The sequence below is a fragment of the Oryza brachyantha genome, chromosome 3 (assembly GCF_000231095.2).
Source record: "Oryza brachyantha chromosome 3, ObraRS2, whole genome shotgun sequence".
Lineage (NCBI taxonomy): Eukaryota > Viridiplantae > Streptophyta > Magnoliopsida > Poales > Poaceae > Oryza > Oryza brachyantha.
The window spans coordinates 22,469,857-22,487,642 of NC_023165.2; the positions used below are offsets into that span (position 1 = coordinate 22,469,857).

The 17,786-nt window shown below is 38.5% G+C and overlaps 2 protein-coding genes across 3 annotated transcripts; both read right to left on the reverse strand.

The window, feature by feature from the left end:
- Nucleotides 1-12,715: 12,715 nt before the first annotated feature.
- On the reverse strand, nucleotides 12,716-13,493 carry LOC107303884. Its single transcript, XM_015835167.2, has 2 exons — nucleotides 13,151-13,493; nucleotides 12,716-13,038 (listed from the first exon to the last, which is right to left on the reverse strand). Exons 1-2 carry the CDS (start codon nucleotides 13,401-13,403, stop codon nucleotides 12,782-12,784), a joined length of 510 nt encoding a protein of 169 aa, XP_015690653.1. The 5' UTR covers nucleotides 13,404-13,493; the 3' UTR covers nucleotides 12,716-12,781.
- A 1,572-nt stretch (nucleotides 13,494-15,065) lies between these two features.
- On the reverse strand, nucleotides 15,066-17,551 carry LOC102717969 (vesicle transport protein GOT1-like). 2 transcript variants are annotated; one of them, XM_006650364.3, is made up of 7 exons: nucleotides 17,380-17,551; nucleotides 16,772-16,852; nucleotides 16,027-16,118; nucleotides 15,855-15,935; nucleotides 15,678-15,775; nucleotides 15,415-15,496; nucleotides 15,066-15,318 (listed from the first exon to the last, which is right to left on the reverse strand). In XM_006650364.3, the coding sequence occupies exons 2-7, from the start codon at nucleotides 16,800-16,802 to the stop codon at nucleotides 15,280-15,282; spliced, it is 423 nt and encodes a 140-aa protein (XP_006650427.1). In that variant the 5' UTR covers nucleotides 16,803-16,852; nucleotides 17,380-17,551; the 3' UTR covers nucleotides 15,066-15,279. The 2 variants fall into 2 exon arrangements, with proteins under 2 accessions (XP_006650427.1, XP_015690211.1); XM_015834725.2 differs by lacking the exon at nucleotides 17,380-17,551 and adding an exon at nucleotides 17,018-17,348.
- Between the last annotated feature and the right edge of the window lie 235 nt (nucleotides 17,552-17,786).

The following is a 17,786-nucleotide window of genomic DNA, read 5'->3' on the forward strand; positions in this document are numbered from 1 at the left end:
TAGTTTTTTATTTCATTTATATTTAATGTTCTATTTAGATGTCTAAAGATTTAACGTGATGTGTTTGAAAAAAAATTAAAAGGGCCTTATATATGTATTCTACATCTAACTCAAAATAGTTGTGCTTATAAATTCAAAAGTTGTTCTAAAATATTAGTTGTCATTCGAGAGCTCTACTAGTTTCATGGATCATCTCTCGTTTTTTTCCTTTTATATTGCTAACTACGTAGTCATTTCTAACCATAGAACGTTTAGTACGAGATATCACAGTCTTTTCTTTTAATATATTAATATATGTTAAACAACCTTGATGACGGGCACTTCATTTTTTTTCCTTTTACTTATGTTTATAAGCCAAAAAAGTAAATTTCAATCTTCAATTAAGTTAATTTTGATGTTATTTTTATCATAATTTATTTTTATATTGGCTTTCAAAATAATTATGATGAACACGCATATATAATTTCTATACGTAAATTAATTCCGGTTCATGAAGATGTCGTTTGCTTTTATTTAAAAAAACAAAAAGATGAAAGGACGGGGAAGTACTCTTCCCAAATCTGGTACTAGAATATAATTATTTTATTTACTATGGTTGGTCTACGTGGCCTACGATTAATGGGTTGCTTCAACGTAGGGGCTCCAAAAATTGGGGGATGGAGATAGGGGCTCACTAATCTCGGACATCAGCATTGATAATTAACCGTGGATGACATAATGGTCATGGAAGAAAGATATTGCACCAAGTTTTTTTTATCACTATATGCCTATCCAGTTAGTTAACCATGAGTTGGTCGTTAGTTTTTTTAAAAAGAAAATCTAACAAATACTATTGGCAAACACTTAATTCTAAGAAATATCATCGATGAGTGTGAGTTCTACAAAATACCATCGTACAAACGAATTTGTCTAAGAAATATCATCGCCATTAGGGTTCCGTCAACTTTTTCCGTTAAGTGCTATAGCATGAACAGTATATTTAACGGGAAAAATGGACGGAAACCTAACGGCAATGGTATTTCTCAAACAAACTAGTTTGTATGATGACATTTCTTAGAATTCGCATTCGTTAATGGCATTTCTTAGACTTAGATGTTTGTCAATAGCATTTTTTTAGATTTTCTCTTTTCTAAATGGCCTTATTACCATTGGAATATTACTAAGAGTTAGAAATATCTACTTATCAATTATTTGTTGTTAAAAGAGTTGCAAAATGTAAACTACCCAATATTCAGGTTTAAATATCAAAAAATATGACACTTAAGAAATGCAAATGATATGGAGCACATTGTTTTGGATGGTGGATACAACACGGAGCCGATGCGGAGTCGGGTCGGAAGCAAATTAAAATAATCATATACCACGTGTATATGCGATCAGTATATTATTAAGTCACCAATACCACAGACAACCATCAATAACAATATCATAAGTACTTAATAACAATATCACTTAATCACAGGGATTAGCTACTAATAAGTTACAAATATAACATAAAAACATATAGCAAAGTCCAAAAGGTAAGAATTTGGGGTTATAGAGTTAGATTTAAAAAGATGGCCTATTGGGTTGGAATATACACTAGATCCCCCAAAAAAAAAATACTCGTAGCAATAAACCTAGACATCCGTAGTTCTATATTCCTCGCTAGAAGTTGGTTTTTGTTATAAGGATAGAGTAAGAGAAAGGTAGGATATATAGTCACGTTATCTTCTTAGCTTCCTACTCCCTTTATTTCACAATGTAACACTATCTAAATTTATATGGACGTTAATGAATCTAGACATATATATAAATTATATACATTCGTCAATTGATGAATTTAGGTAATACTAGAATTAAAGTCTTACAATATAAAACGGAGATAGCATATTCTTATAGCCAAATATATTGTTTTAAATTTTCGGTCAAAAATACATATTGTTTTTAATGGAATAATCTGTAGTGAAAAATAATCCCAAGTTGAGTTATATTGAGTGAAATCAAGTCTTTTGGGGTATATATCTCATGATAACAAAAGACCGCGTCTTTCAGTGTCCAGTGCAAGAGTTTGGCTTGTCGATCTTTGTCGGAGCCCACACAAGTAGCTAAACAGTGGAGCAACTAATTAAAACCAAGAGAACACAATCTAAGAAGATGAGATCTATCGTGCAAGTGGCCGCAACAGACCAATTAATCATCCGAATGCTTAGCTTTGACAGGCCAATCATGAAGCGCTGAGATGATACAGATGAGATCTAAGGCAAGATGGCACTGCAGCGCCGTCGAGACCGCAGTTCACGATCGGATTGTACGTGGTATAATGACAGGGTTATTGTTCATGGGACAGGCCAGTGGTGGCCGTCAGGATACACTACCGTGAAACCGCACGTACCTGACGGGGTAGGCCCTCGTCACAGAAATAAGTGATCACTGACGAGAAACTCTCGTCAAAAGTCATCTACTATGGATGTACCGTGGGTGATAAGTCACCTCCAATGGATTAAAATACCACCCGTCACAAATAACTTATGACTCATTATTTTTAATTTAAAATAAAAATGATTAGTTAAAACTAAGACCTGACACAGACACGCTCTTATTTGTGATGAATCATGCTCCGTAGCAGTATCTCAAACAAGCTACTTTTTGGCCCATAAGAGGGTAGTCTATCTCAAACGAATCGTATTTATCTATCCCAGATAATCTATGGATATTCGGAATTGTAGTACTAAAGCATAAAATAACTGAAACTAATTGATACTCCCTCTATATTTTTATATATAACACCGTTGACTTTTAGGATTATGTTTGACCATTCGTTTTATTCAAAATTTATATCCAAATATGCAAAATTATAATACATACTTAAAGTTCCAATAATAATAAATCATATTATAACAAAATAATTAATAATTATATAATTTTTTTAATAAGACGAATAGTTAAACGTGGACCTAAAAATCAACGACGTCATATAAAAAAAATATAGAGGGAGTATTTTTTTTCGTGAAATATTTATGGGAACTAATTGATATGTCTTTCCTCTATTTATTTGCGTACGATACCTTTTGTTTAACTTGACACTATCTCATCAACTCATCAAACAACAAAATATGAAATTCCCCGTGAAAAATAACTAAATAGAATTATCTGAACCAAGCAAACGAGGGAAATGAAGGGAGGAAATGGGCGCTTGATCCAGCCGTTGGTTCCTACCTAAATGGATTATGGTAATGACCTAAAGTTGCCATCAAATCTGCTACTGTACCTGATCCTAATCCTAATCCAAATCCAAATCCAAATCCAAATCCTTGGCTAAGACACACGTACAGTCGGAAAAACCGGGCCGGCCGGCCACCGAACCGATCAAGCCTCAGCTTCACCGGCTTACCGGTCTGAACGATGGCGACGGTGTTAGCCGGTTCGGTTGCCGAATCATAGGTTATTTGTCTGCGCTCTTTTTCACTTGATTATTCTAGATTATTTTTCTTAGTTTTTCTGAATTTTTTCAGATTATTTTTCTTGATTTTTATGCGTATGCTTTCTAAACTACTGAATGTGATATTCTTTAATAAAAAAATATATACATAAGTCCATCATCTTATATCTCTAAAATAGAATATTAACTTTATCGTAGTAATTTTATTATTTACACCATTAAACATCTGTTATAAGTATAAGATAACCTTTTATTTTTCGGCTACAAAGAACACAACCTTTGTATGCATATTTTTACTGCTTGGCACGCAAAGTGAGTTAGCAGGGTTCAATGCCCTCGTATTGCATATTTTTTTAATTCATTTGCAATAGACTAGCTTGGGCCCTGGCATGGAGAGTGGGGGCCTTTCTAGAATGGCCCATATGCTTGTCATTACCGGTTTTCACCGGGTCAATCGCATATCTGATCCGCGAAATCAAAAACAGAATCGCAGAATCGGTGGATGAGCTTATTTTGGTTTCTCTGGTTTAACCATAGGCCTGTGCCCTCTTTTTAACTATACACATACGTTTGAGTGTACCGAAGTTTTTTTTCCTTAGCTATATAAGAGAATCTCCTGCCATGTGCAATCTATGATTTCTGGAATAATTAACTTTTGCCACTCTTAGAAATAGTACTAACATATTTGCCACTGGACCCAATGTCATAGACACATGAGGGCCCATGTGTCATAGATAGCGGATGTCAAATATGTTATATGTTATTTCTAAAAGTGGCAAAAAGTTAAATGCCCTATTATTCCTTGGTACTCTTCCCATCTTTGCTATAAATGAAGCTCATGTGGACAAGAAAAATACCATTGACATCAACTGAAGTCACTAAGAGCAACACACAGCCTGCACGGATGAACAAACCTGTGTGTTTCTTCCCAGTGCAGAGCTCATTGTTCCTTTTTTTCAAAAAAAAAAGGCTAAACGTCATATTTATAAACGAAAGATAATTTATAAATAAAATGTTTATATATGTATTCTTAGCTATATAAAAGTAAAGACTGGATAATAAACTACTATGAAAAAACTTAAAACCAGTTTCAAATATGAGGTTAAAATTTTAAATATTGACATATAAATATAAGCATAAGCGAAAAGAAAGATGATAATCATATCGGACTATTTCTCATTGCTCCCATCACAATTTTTACTGAATGTTATGTTTGTGTCCTCCACATGAAGTGGTTGGGAGGTTTTGGGAAGAAGGTGGCCTGATTCCTATGAAATTATTGCCCATTATTTCTTTTATGGGTAACCGCACTACCACCTCCATGGCTGTGCTGCGCGCCATGACTATCGTTATCACACCACACGACGAACTGATGGTAGTGTCCATCTCCATGCCCCTGTGTAGAATCGACCCTCAGCGATAGTTGGTCAGGAATTCAGGATTGCTGGCCCCATTAGATGTGTAAATAGTTAGTGGATGAAAAAAAAAATGCCTAAAGGAATGTCTGGCACATCGCCATCCTTTTGGTGGCATCTCCGGTGTGTGGTTATAAATTAATGCATTTTAGATGACAGATGAAAGATTTTCTGATTTTTATAGGTGTTTTACTAGTATAAACCATAGAATTAACTATTTAAAATTATAAATCTACTTTAGAAATGTGAGATGATAAATTTGTATATAAAAACTTTCTTTTTAAAAAACGTATCGTTTAACAGTTCGAAAAAGTCATGAAAAAACATTAATTAATTTTACAGAAGAACACAACCTTAGTTGTTTCTTGGTGTCCTTAGAGTTCCAGAAACACCTTAGGTATTTTTGAATTGGTTAAGAATTTGGTTTCATTCGAATTTCTTCTAATCTGGTTGATGTTGTAGCGTTGCGTGGCCCAAGGCCCGCATAGATAATAGTTTCTTAAGTTGCTTTTGATTAATAAGTTTTAATTTTCCTCGATGAGATTTTAAGCCATTTCTTTCTTCAAATGGACCTCTAACTCGTCTTGCTTCCGCAATTAGCCTAACACGCATTGCCGGTGTACTAACTTCTTTCCTCATATATAAGAGAGTCAATCTCTCCTACCATGTGCAATTTATGGATCCACCCATCCTTTCCATCTTGGCTATAAATTACTTATAAGTCAAAATTTAGGTGTATAGGCTCAAATTTAAAGTTGATTTTAAGATTTTCCTTTCATCATAGTTTGTTTTGATGCATTTGCTTTTAGATTGGTGATATGAGCACATATATATATATAAATTTTATTGTACAAATATGTTATTTCGTTTTCTCCCACCATCAAGCCAAGCAATGACCCCTGTCTCCACAAACAAACACCATGCAAGCAAGCTCCGGTGCATCTCGTTGGGGGTTGATATGTGGTTGTCCTTCACATCACACGTGCATGAGGATGGGGAGGCATTGGGAAGAAGGCGGGCAGAGGCCCGAGGGTGCAGCGCACATGCAGCCATGCCGGCCGCCCTGGCCACGCCGCGGCGGTTCTCCCGCGACCCAATGAGCCGGGTCGTCATCTCAGTTCTCACGTCCCGGCCGATGGATGCTGCGTCCGCATTCGGCTCAAGGTTAGATGTCCTATTTTGAATAAGACGAACCCGTAGACATATCATCAGTGTTAAATAGAAAAAAGAAATATTAGGACTAGTTTGGGCAGTTCATCTAGGGGTTGGATTAAAGTTTTTTTTTCTCCTCAATACATACATAGGATGATGGTGAGCATGGGCCGTGCATGTGGGGTGTGGCGGCAGCGGAATTGCGCAACTGTGTAGAGAGTCGGCTAGCTCGATCCTCCCTTCCTCTTGTGTTTAGGCGTTGTTTAGATAGGCTAAACTTTTTAGTCCTATGTCATATCGGATGCTTAGACACTAATTTGAAGTATTAAATATAGACTCATAAGAAAACTAATTTTATAAATGAGAGCTAATTCACGAGATGAATTTTCTGAGCCTAATTAATTCATAATTACAACATGTTTACTATAGTATCACATATACTGATCATGGATTAATAGGCTCAATAGATTCGTCTCGCGAATTAGTGCAAGATTATGGATGGGTTTTATTAATAGTATATGTTTACTATTTATAATAAGTATCCAAACATACGATGAAAAGTCTCTTGTCCCAAACACACCCTTAACCGTGCCAAGTTGGCCCGATCGACAGGTTGTTGGGACGGACAACTTTAGACACTGGAGTCAACATTTGCCTTTTTTTATTCATTATTATTTCTTTGTTTATAAAGATGTTGTTTAGTTATTTTAGTGAAAAAATTATATATATTTAGTGATCTACAAACAAAAGCATCTATAAAATTAATTCTAAATTTAAGATTGAATATTTTAATTTTAATTTATAAGCGTAAGTATAAACGAAAGGGCGAGACCGATTGATGAGTGAGATGCATACCATCTCAGTGTGGTTTTTCTATTCGACAAGATTCGTTAGGCAACAGATGACCAACTTCGGGTAGATCGATCGATCATTATATCAAAAGTTTATAATTAGACGACCGATGTGTTGAGTTGTTGCTGCAAAAGGATTGGATAAGTTTGAAGCAAGATCATAGAAGAAGTTCTAGAGCTTAGTTCTATATTTGTTTTATTTCGATGCTTCTTTTCCTAGGTATGGAATCTAATTATTCATGTCGCTAACTTTTGGTTATGTATATAGAGATCGGATTTATATACATTATCTAGAAACTTCATATTATGTGGTGCATGCAATTTTTGTCGAATATATTGTCAATTATTCAACGCAAGAACAGAAGGTGGTGGGGTCTCCGATAATTGCCGTAAGGACATGTACAGAGGGCTTTCATTGCCGTCTATATCGCTGTATGCTCGCTGACATAGAAGAGAGACAACATGAGAGAGAAAATGTGTTGTTTTGCATGGAGTCAGCAAAATATCGACTCTTGGCACATAAAACACGATGAGACAATCAGAAAATCTGTTTTGTATATATGCTGACTCTAATCAGAGGCGCCGGGCAGATGGAATACAAATGAGAAATTAATTAGTCTATAATTAAAAAAGTCAGATTGAAAGATTATCCTTTATATAAGGAGTTTTTTCTAATGACATGGCTTAAGATGGAACCTATAATGGGCTCTACCATTGCTTGATTCGTGTGCCTTACCTCAGCGCGTGCGTGGTGCCTCACTTCTCAAGCCGTCAACAACGGGTGCTCTATCATAACTTACTATTTAGGTTTATATTTCTTCGTATTAACTTTTAAGATTATATTAATTCTCGTAACATTAAGCGTGAGTCTATGGATTTTTAATTTGATTAAATGGACCTTCAACCCATTAATCTATCGGTTCTTCTAAATCAATGCCTTGTATCAGAAACTCGGTACAGACAGCCCAATAAAATCCGTAATAATGTATCCTCTGCCTCACTTTGCTCCATCCTGTCCATATAAATTGTTAGATCAAAAGAAACAGAGCAGGGTGTGAAATTTACCTATTACTCAATGTATGTTTGTATACATATATTTTATTAGTGTTTAAATATATTTATATAAATCTAAAAATGTTTATAGCGTGAAATGGAGGGATACCTAGTCGCAATTAACGGGCAATTTTTTCGTCTGCTGCCATTCTCGTCCTTTATTTTGTCTACTGGGGATAGGAGGCGTCGAGAGAACATAACTGGGATTTGTTTTGCTGGATTGTGCGAGCATGCTATTGACATGAATATAAAAGAAAATAGAATCTCCATCAAATGATCAATTGCTTCATTTGAAGCATGACCAAGGACAGTAGCGAAGCTTCAACAAAATATCAGTGATTCAACGGACCAAAATAATCGGTAGAAATGTTAAAGGCTGCATTTTTATTAAATGGAGATGAAAGATTGAAAGAGTGTCTGATTTTTGTGATGACTATTTTATGGTATAAACAATGTATACAAGGGAAGCTAGCTATTTGTCACATTTCATTTGCACAATAAGCTTCACACACATGGCCGATTGCACAATAAGCTTCACACACATAGCCGACAGACGTACTTTTTTTTCTCTTATGTGTAGGTAAGAGTCTTCAATGTGCAATTTATGGTTCCCCTCACTCCCTTTCATCTTCGCTACAAATAAAGCTCCAAGTGTGGTGGTAGACTTGAACCTCTCTATTGTTGATTAGCAGCCCATCTTTTTAATTTTTTAGGCATAAACAAAATGATTTCTTCATAATTAAAAATAATTTATGGGTGAATTTATTATATACATGTTCAATGATCTACAAGCAAATACTACTAAATAAAGTCGGATAAAAAACCTCAAAAATCGTTTTCAAATTTATGTTTTAAAGTTTAATGTTTTATTTATAAGCATAAGCTTAAGTGAGAAGACGAGGGACAGATCTATTCCCTCGTGTGTTAGACGAATTCGGCTTGACGTCAGAAGATACAGCAACTGAAGACCATGTTTGGATGCTTAAGTCCTTGTCACATCGAATGTTTGGATACTAATTAGAAGTATTAAATATAGACTATTAATAAAACTCACCCCACACTCTGGACTATTTCGTGAGACGAATCTATTAAACCTAATTAGGCCATGATTAGCGAATGTGATGCTACGGTAAACATTTGCTAATCATGACTTAATTAGGCTTAAAAAAATTGTCTAATAAAATAGCATTTGTTTATACAATTAGTTTTGTTATCAGTCTATATTTAATACTCCTAATTAACGTCTAAACATCCAATGTGACAAAGGAAAAAAAAGTCACTGGATCCAAACAGCCACTAAAGGTGGGGCTTAAATCGTAGAACAATCGCCTAAGGGGATATGCCTATACTGGTTGTATTTTTATTGGCATCTCTAGTTTTGTTCTCCGTACTTCTTTATTTTGGGGATCATCTAGGAGTTCAAACTACATGACATGTATGGGTAAATTAATGGTTTGATTGTTGGAGACTATTTTTCTTGTAGGCAATGCAATATACTCCCCTGTGTCTAAATGTTCGACGCCGTTAACTTTTTTATACATGTTTGACTATTCGTCTTATTCAAAAAAATTACATAATTATTAATTATTTTTATATCATTTTATTTATTATTAAATATATTTTTATGCATATATGTAGTTTTACATATTTGATTAAAAAAATTTGAGACGAATAGTCAAAGAAATATAAAAAAGTAAACGACGACAAAAATTTAGAGATGAGGTAGCATGTGAACATATAATGCGCGTGTTCGATCGAGTCTCAATCGTGGCAGAACATGGCTGAAGTTAAAAGTATGGCGACTGACAGTGTATTTCTTATAGATTCAAAAGTCGGTTCCTAGTCAATTTGTTCTATTTTTTCGATCTTAGACCATCCTTAAATATTTTTGAATTGGCTGAGAATTTTGGTTTTATTCCTGTTTCTTTGAATATGTTTGAATTTTGTCTAGATTACTTCGAATTAAATTAAAATTTTCGTTACAAGATTTTAATCAAAGACATACCACAAACTCTCCCGAGATTTTCCTCCACAATGAGAAATTAATCGCTGCCTCACAGATATATGCAGTAACTCCACTTCATGCGGCTCAATACTATATATAGAGATATAACAGTGTTCCCTATTTTGCTTCTCTCATCCTATTTCAAAGGAAGCATGACTAAAAACTTATATAATCGTATTTGTAAATACCAGGATTAATTTAAACCATAGTGGTGAAACTACCTACCAATGAATGATTAATTCACACCACATCAATTAATGATGCTTCCTCAGTAAACAAAATCTATGGCTTTGTGAGAAGAGATTTGCTCCGGTCTAACAAAAAATATCTCGAGGTACCAAATTATTTTCTATCATTATATCTAGCTGAGTAGAATATACACGGCTAGATCCAATGATCAGAAACGATTTGGATACCGCTGGTACCGGTACTTTGAAATACTTTTTATTATTTCTTTGGACCGGAGCTTGTGAGAAAGTTGCGTGAATTGAAGTAGCTAGAAAACTAGCTCCCAGGTTGCAAACGGGGGTTTGTGCCATTTTCTTGTCCTTAATTTGTTTCAATAGGCAGGGCTGTGTGTGCATGAGAGAATTGGAGGTGGCGGGACAACGATACTCGCAAAATTTCTTGTATGAGCAGCAGCGGCATCATCTCCAGATCGGTGAGGATTTTTGCTGGATTATATATACCAAGATGCTTGATTATAAGTTTGCAAAGGAATGGAAGCCTCACTCAAATGACCTATTGCTTCCGTTGAAGCATCGTTAAGGAAAGAGATTTGTTTTAGTTCAACAAAAAGTATCTTTTAAGTACCGGTATCTCGTGGTACCAAATCATTTCTGATCGTTGGATCTAACCGTGTATATATATCCTATTCAGCTAGATCTAACGATGGAAAACAATTTGGTATCTTTGTTGGACCGGAACAAATCTCTTAAGGAAAAGGGAAGGCCTAATGTCTATCAACTAATTTGGGTGTCCTAAGGTCTTACATTGAATTATTGTTTTTGGTGTTCTAGAAAAAATTGTCTTTCTTTTCTGAGTCCACAGCTACATAGTTGAGCAATACAGGGTGTAAGTAGCAACAAAAACTAAGGCACGAATAATCTAAGATAATTAGATGATGACATGTGTTTTGCTGCAATGAATGAATGGATATTGTTGAAATTATAGATAAATATATGATAAAATATTATAAAAATAAAGTAGGGAATGGTGGTTTGACGTGCTTGCATATTAAGCTGCATAAATCAATGAACTGTAGATGATGTGGTATGTTTGCGTGAGCTTTATTAAGATATAATAATTGTTATCGGATGAGTGTCATGTAAATGGGATAATGACCGAAGAGCTAACGAGCAGACCTTTGTGTACCTCAGCCAATGTCTGCGATTTGTTGAAAAATATCTATATCAACAAAAATGTAGAGCATCCATCTCTCTCTATATATATCAAATGTATAAAGTTTATATATCTAGTTTGAAATGAAAATAGAATATCTATATACCAAGAGTGTATAGCTATAAATTTATATATAAGAATCATGTAGAATATATAAGAAAATCTAACAAATGCTATTGACAAACACTTCGTTCTAAGAAATACCATCGACGAGTGTGAGTTCTATAAAATGTCATCATACAAATGAATTTATCTAAGAAATGGCATCGCCGTTAGAGTTCCATCAACCTTTTCCCTTAAGTGATATAGTACGAACAGTGTGTTTAACGGCAAAAAATAGATGGAAACCTAACGGCAATGACATTTCTCAGACAAATTCGTTTGTACGATGGTATTTCTTAGAACTCACATTCGTCAATGATATTTTTTAGACTTAGATATTTGTCTATAACACTTTTTAGATTTTCTCTAGATGTATTGTTTTATAGCATGCTAGATATGAGTGGGCTTTAGGTCAAAAATGTTTGTGTGCCTAATTAAGGCCAGTATGAACATTCACTCATTGTACCTACCCTTTGCACAACAAGCCTAACTCATGTTTTATACATGTATCTAGATTCATTAGATTCATTAGTACACGAATAAATCGAGATAGAACAAAAGTCTTATAATATGAAACGGATAAAATAATTATTTATTATTTTATTATAGATTAATTTTACCATACTTATACTACTGTCAGACATAAGTCCAAAAACCAAATGATTCAATTAAAAAGCGTGCAGGTGCGGGGAGTATAAAAACATATCTAGTGTGGAGAAGTGAAATGCCAAAGACATCAAATCAAGCCAAGAGCAACGCACACGTACCATGTCCAGATGAACAAAAACATACATACAGTTCTTGCAAACATACACACAAGTCCAGTACTTTGTACGTGGTTCGTTGCCCATCACAATTTTTGTTGGTTTGGTGTTCTCTACACGAGGATGGGATGGGGTGGGAGGTGTTGGGAAAGAGGCGACTGGAATCCACTGAACGGGTTGCCCGGATCCACTGTAGCTCGCAGAGAGTGCGACACGGTTAATTACTGTTGTTTGATGAAATCTGGCTAGCACGCTGGCACCCGCTTGTGGAGGGGTCTGTACTGTCTGCCCTTGATGATAAGAGCAAACTTTAAACTTTGCCTTTTCTTCATCTAGGCCACTCGTTTATTGCCTCATTTATTCTGGCATACTGATTAATAGTTGTTTATCTTTGTAGAAAGAAGAACAACTAAGATATCTTTTCGTTTTTTCATGAAAAAAATAAAACGCCACATTTATAAATAAAACTATTATATATATATATATTATTAGTAATATAAAAGCAAAATCTGAAATTATTATATATGAATAAAACTATTATATATGTTTTTATGCAATTTCTTCGTGTGGATGTACTACTCCACTGAAGAGGATTTGAGTTCATCCTAGTACCCACTTCATTCACGGCCTCCACACGACGGCGGCGGCCGGATCTTGAGTTCGTAGCGGCTCTCACAGGCCTTGAGGGTGCTGCATGCGCCGCCGGCGAAGGCTGCGTGCAGAACGACAGGAAAGGGACCGGAGGAAACATCAACCCCGGGCGAGGAGGGACGAACGCTCCCGGCTGAGTTGCTGGTTGCAAGAAACTTGTTCCAGCACTTGGATCTTGAAGAAACCGGAGGAAACTTCCACCCTGCGCTGGATCCATCGTTCCCTACACCAAGAAATTGCATAAAAAAAACTACCCTCCGCATGGATTGAATAATGGAGAAGCAAAATACAACTAGCTGGGGGGGCATGAGCGATAGGGGAACTCAAGCTCATACCAGGGCCTACAGTCGGTGCGCCGGAGACGGAAGGGAAGCCACCGATGTTCAGCTCGGTCTCAATGCGATCTACTGCTCTGCAAATCACCGGGTTGGAGGAAAATGAACAGATACCGTGATTTTGGCGCGGGAGTGGAAAAGAATCACGCGGGATGGGGGAGAAGAGTGCAGGAGCCAGGGGCATTTGGGGGGATTGCGCCGCTGAGTACACGAGCACGAGGGAACAACGCCCACAATCCGGTGCCCTAGCCATGGAGTCTCTCTCTCCCCTGCGCAAACTAACGAAGAAACTGGTATCCCCTGCAAGACTTGAGCAACCTCACAGGTTATGGTTCACGATGTTTTTTGCCCTCTCTTTCGTACGTGGTGGGCTCAAAGGACGGGTCAGATCATCTGACTGTGAGAGGCCTAAGAAAACAAAGGAGCAAGGAGAAGTGGGACAGTGAAAATCAATCCTTGGGCACTAGCACGCTTGAATACAGAGTAAGTGTCTACCAAAGGAAGCTGCACAGGCAAGGAAGAATCCAAAATTCTTAAGCCAATTGCAAGACACGATGTTCAAATTGCTGAGGGCATACATAATGCAAGGGTTTCTTTGGAGTGGTTCTAGGGAAAAAGAAGATGCCACGTGATAAAGCCACACACTCGAAGATGCCACGTGATAAAGCCACACACTCCACACTGTAGACTACTTTTGGATGGCCCCACAATTTATGTTTTAACCTTTTCTTTTTCTCCCTTTTTCCACCGCCAGCCAGTCCGTCCCCTCTCTCACCCCCTCTCTTCTCTCCAAGCAGCCCACTCGGGCAGGGGGCGGGCCGGGCCGGGTGGCGGAGCTCGCCGGCTCTTCGGGGTGCGACGGCGCGATGGAGAATAGCGGAGCTTTGGGGCGCCACGGAGCGTCGGGCGCAACAGCGCGTCAGGCAAGGGGCAGTGAAGCTTGGGCGGTTGGGGCATGGCGAATCCCCTCGCGTCCTAGTGCGTTGGGAGCTTGGCGGCAGCCGCGTCCCGTGGCAGATCTGGCGAGCGACGACGTGTCGAGGCAGGCAAATCTGGGGGCGGTGGTTGGCGTCGACGGCAACCCAGGTCAGGAGCGGGGGCGATGGCCGGCGACCTAGGTCAGGAGCGGCGACGGTGGCTAGCCTCGGCATCGACGACGGGCAGATCTGAGGGCGCCTTTCTCTCCTCTCTCTCCCTATTTTTTCGGCATCTCTCCTCTCTCTCGCCGGCCTCTCTCCCTACCAAAGCTGCTAACCCTGACAAGGATGCCGCCCCCTCTGCAGGACACGAGGACCCCCGCGAGGTTGCGGTCCATGGCTAGCTGGCTCCGGTGCACCGACGTGGTGGGCTGGGGCTCTCGCCACGTCGGCGCACTAGGCATGCCCTGACAACAAACTATTCCTAAATCTGATAGCAACAGAAGACCTGATAAAAGGGGACTGTTCCCTGCTCAACTATCTATCTCTCGACTTTTGTGAGGATCTGCACATGACCCAGTACTTCATTTTAACTATTATAAGGTTGAATGTTAACATATAGCAGTTGAACCCTACTTCATTTGAATACCAGTATGCTACAATCACAGCTAACAAAGACTTGCATCACAGCACCAATTCCTAATCTCGTAAAGCTACTAAAATAAAATGTTTGCAAATCACATAGCTGTAGCGAGTAAAACGAACCATGGAGCCATGACTGCAACAGTTAATTTCAATTGCAGCGATTTTCCTTTCTTCGAGCTTGTTAAGTGCACATAGAAACTGTGATAACACAATCGAGCATACACCGGCGAGGCTGAAATATCCATATCTGAACTGAATCACTGTCACAAACAAAGATAAAGGGTATGTAACATCTATTTTAGTTTTCAATAGCGATCCTCTACTGCTACCTTTTCCCGACATTCGGGGCTTGCTTAAGAAATTTCTCCAATCCATTTCATTGTAGAATTTGCATGTCTCTGGCCGAAGTATTCAGCAGGGGTCCAGGGGTGTAATTTACAAAAGAACAAACCTCCAGCAAGTAAACATGTAGAGAAAAAGGATTACACACTGGGAGAACCACTTGCTATTGTACCCCCCAAAAACCTTCAGTTGCTACACCATATGAAACAATGCAACGAGTGTGCACTACACTGGAACTCGTTTTCCTCTGTAGCGGTCAAGGAACTGCAGATAAGGGAAATTTGAACAGTTAGAATAGGCAACAGATCAAGCCACATGTCTCCAGCAAGAAAAGGATATTATTCTGCCCGAAGTTCATACCGATGTGACAAATGGTTGTTGAAATATCCAGCCAATAATAGGAATCCTTTGCAAGAAAACCGCAAGAGTTGGCCAGAATCCACTGAAATAAACTCCAAGTTAGTCCATGACAGGCATGGTAAAACTTTTAATAGGGATGGAGAATTTTAATTACTGATTTTGCATATAATCATAACCAAAGTATTTAAACACTTTTTAGGCTTTGTCTAACACTTTTGAACATCAGGTTGCTGAAGAAAGACACAGTAAAAAAAAAATCCGACCTGAAGAGCACAACAAAGCCATATGCCTCTAAAAGCATGCCAAAAAAGGGCCACCCAATGAGAACCAGGAAAAATCCAGCACCAAATGAGATGGTACCCTGTTCATTACATCAGCTAATAATTAGATAACACAAAGTTGATGGATCACAGCTATTATGAATTAAGCAGTTTTTGAACCTTGTAATTCTTAGGCTTGGTGAAGAATTGCATAGTTGATTTCAGACCAATTGTCAAACCTAAACCTGACAGAAAGAGAATCTGAAATCGGGCAGAAGTAGTGAGCACACGCATATTCAGCTGACTCAGATCCACAAAATTCAAGGGAAAATATAAAAGATAAGATAATTACATTTCCCATTGCAATAAGCCCCTTGTCAAAGAAGAAAACTATTCCTAGGAAGGAGAAGAATACTCCAAAGCCTGTCAGGCCTAGCCCAATCTCTGGTGAAAGATAAAATACAGAAGTCATGAGTCATTGAAGTATTGAATGGAATGAAACCAGAACTATGCTACTACCATTGTTTCTGCAATGCTCCAGCCCTATCCCACACCAACTCTTAGGTCTCTATCTTCAGTTCGACTATTAGTTTTGCTAAATTGGCCTTGTTGGGTCCTAGAGGTTTACATAGTGTGCAAGCTCAATTATGTAGTATTGAAATGCTAGGTTATGGTCAGGGTACAACACATGCTATCTAACAATGCATCGATGTATCTAGATAAATGTTTGATCCTTCCACGCCAACCAATAATTAAGAAAATAGTACAGGACAAACCCCTGCACCCAATAAATACACCAACTTAAAATGATAGGAATGGCCCAAATCTTTCCACATGTATCATGATTAAATTAGCCAGCATCATAAGTTGTAAAATAAGTATAATACCATAGACCAGTCTTTCCATTTCTATCAGTCAGTCGCATCATTGACATTTCAAGTGTTGTTCGAGCATTCTATTGTGTGTTCGATCCGTGATACGCAAAGATGTTAAGACCAGAGGCAGAAATAAATTGAGCATAGCAAGTAAACATCGCCCCCAAGAGAAGTAACTGCTAAAAAGCAATTCAAAAAAATAAAAAGGAGACTAGTCCATACTCTTGAGGTCATTCATCTCAAAGGAAACCATCTTGTTGAGCAAAGAGTAGTAACCACACCAATGAAGAGTAGAACAAAAACCTGCAACTGCACAAAGTTAAAAAAAAAAAAACTAGGCACAAATAATGCAAACAAAACAGGGCAAACTGCAATAGTTAAAAACTTAAAATAGCTCCAGAAGAGCACCAATGCCTGAACCAACAGGCATATAAGATGACATGTTTCAGTCAAAGGCACGACAATCACCGCTTTGTTCTCGTTTTCGCCTTTTCGGCAGCATGACCCTCCTCTAAATCTAGCAACGGGCGTGGCGTTCGAGGCATCATTACCACTATGCATCAACAGGTTAACATAATCCATGAGACAACAGATATCCATGTGTAGCAAACTTAAAAGTGACTAGATCTGGGTGGAAACAATAGCTAATCATACCAAATAAACAACTAAAATTTAGGCCTTGAACATTTCAATCCACACAAATCAACCCAGAAAACGCATAAGCTTTTAGTGGATCTGGAAGATGCTCGCATGACACTAAATCAAGAGGAGGAGAAAAAAATGGAGGAGGAAAGGGGAAGGGGAAGAGAGGTCTCCACCTTTGCACTTACCGGAAGGGAGGAAGGAGGGGGATGGAACAACCGGTGTAGGAGAGAGGTGGCCGGCGGAGGACACGGCCGGCACTCACCGGTGGAGGAGGCGAGACGAGCACGTCGACAGCACCGAAACCCTAGCTTCTTCGGTGGTGGTGGGGGAGGAAGTGGGAGGGGGAGATCGTGCGACCCCGTCACGGGTGGGTGGGTGGGTGGCCGGTGGGTGCGAGCCCGCGGAGGCGGCGCCGGAGAAGAGGAGGGGAGCGCCGCGGCGGTAAGCGGGGGAGCGGTCGGGGCCGTGCGAGCGCCTGTGCGGTGGGCCGGTGGCGGTGCGGCCAGAAAAAATAAAATGTCAAGGACCCTCTCTCCCCTTCATTCCACGTGTCCAGCTACAATCTCAAAGCAGTTTCTTCCTTGTCACCGTG

What these genes read in the sequence shown, in the direction of transcription:
- LOC107303884 (XM_015835167.2), bottom strand. Translation starts at nt 13,403, where the DNA reads ATGGCTAGGGCACCGGATTGTGGGCGTTGTTCCCTCGTGCTCGTGTAC. An exon ending in CGCACCGACTGTAGGCCCTG is followed by an intron (nt 13,039 to 13,150) that starts GTATGAGCTTGA and finishes TTCTTGGTGTAG; the next exon opens with GGAACGATGGATCCAGCGCA.
- LOC102717969 (XM_015834725.2), bottom strand. Translation starts at nt 17,051, where the DNA reads ATGCTGCCGAAAAGGCGAAAACGAGAACAAAGCG. An exon ending in GCGAAAACGAGAACAAAGCG is followed by an intron (nt 16,853 to 17,017) that starts GTGATTGTCGTG and finishes GTGCAGTTGCAG; the next exon opens with GTTTTTGTTCTACTCTTCAT. An exon ending in GGCTTTGTTGTGCTCTTCAG is followed by an intron (nt 15,497 to 15,677) that starts GTCGGATTTTTT and finishes AGTTTATTTCAG; the next exon opens with TGGATTCTGGCCAACTCTTG.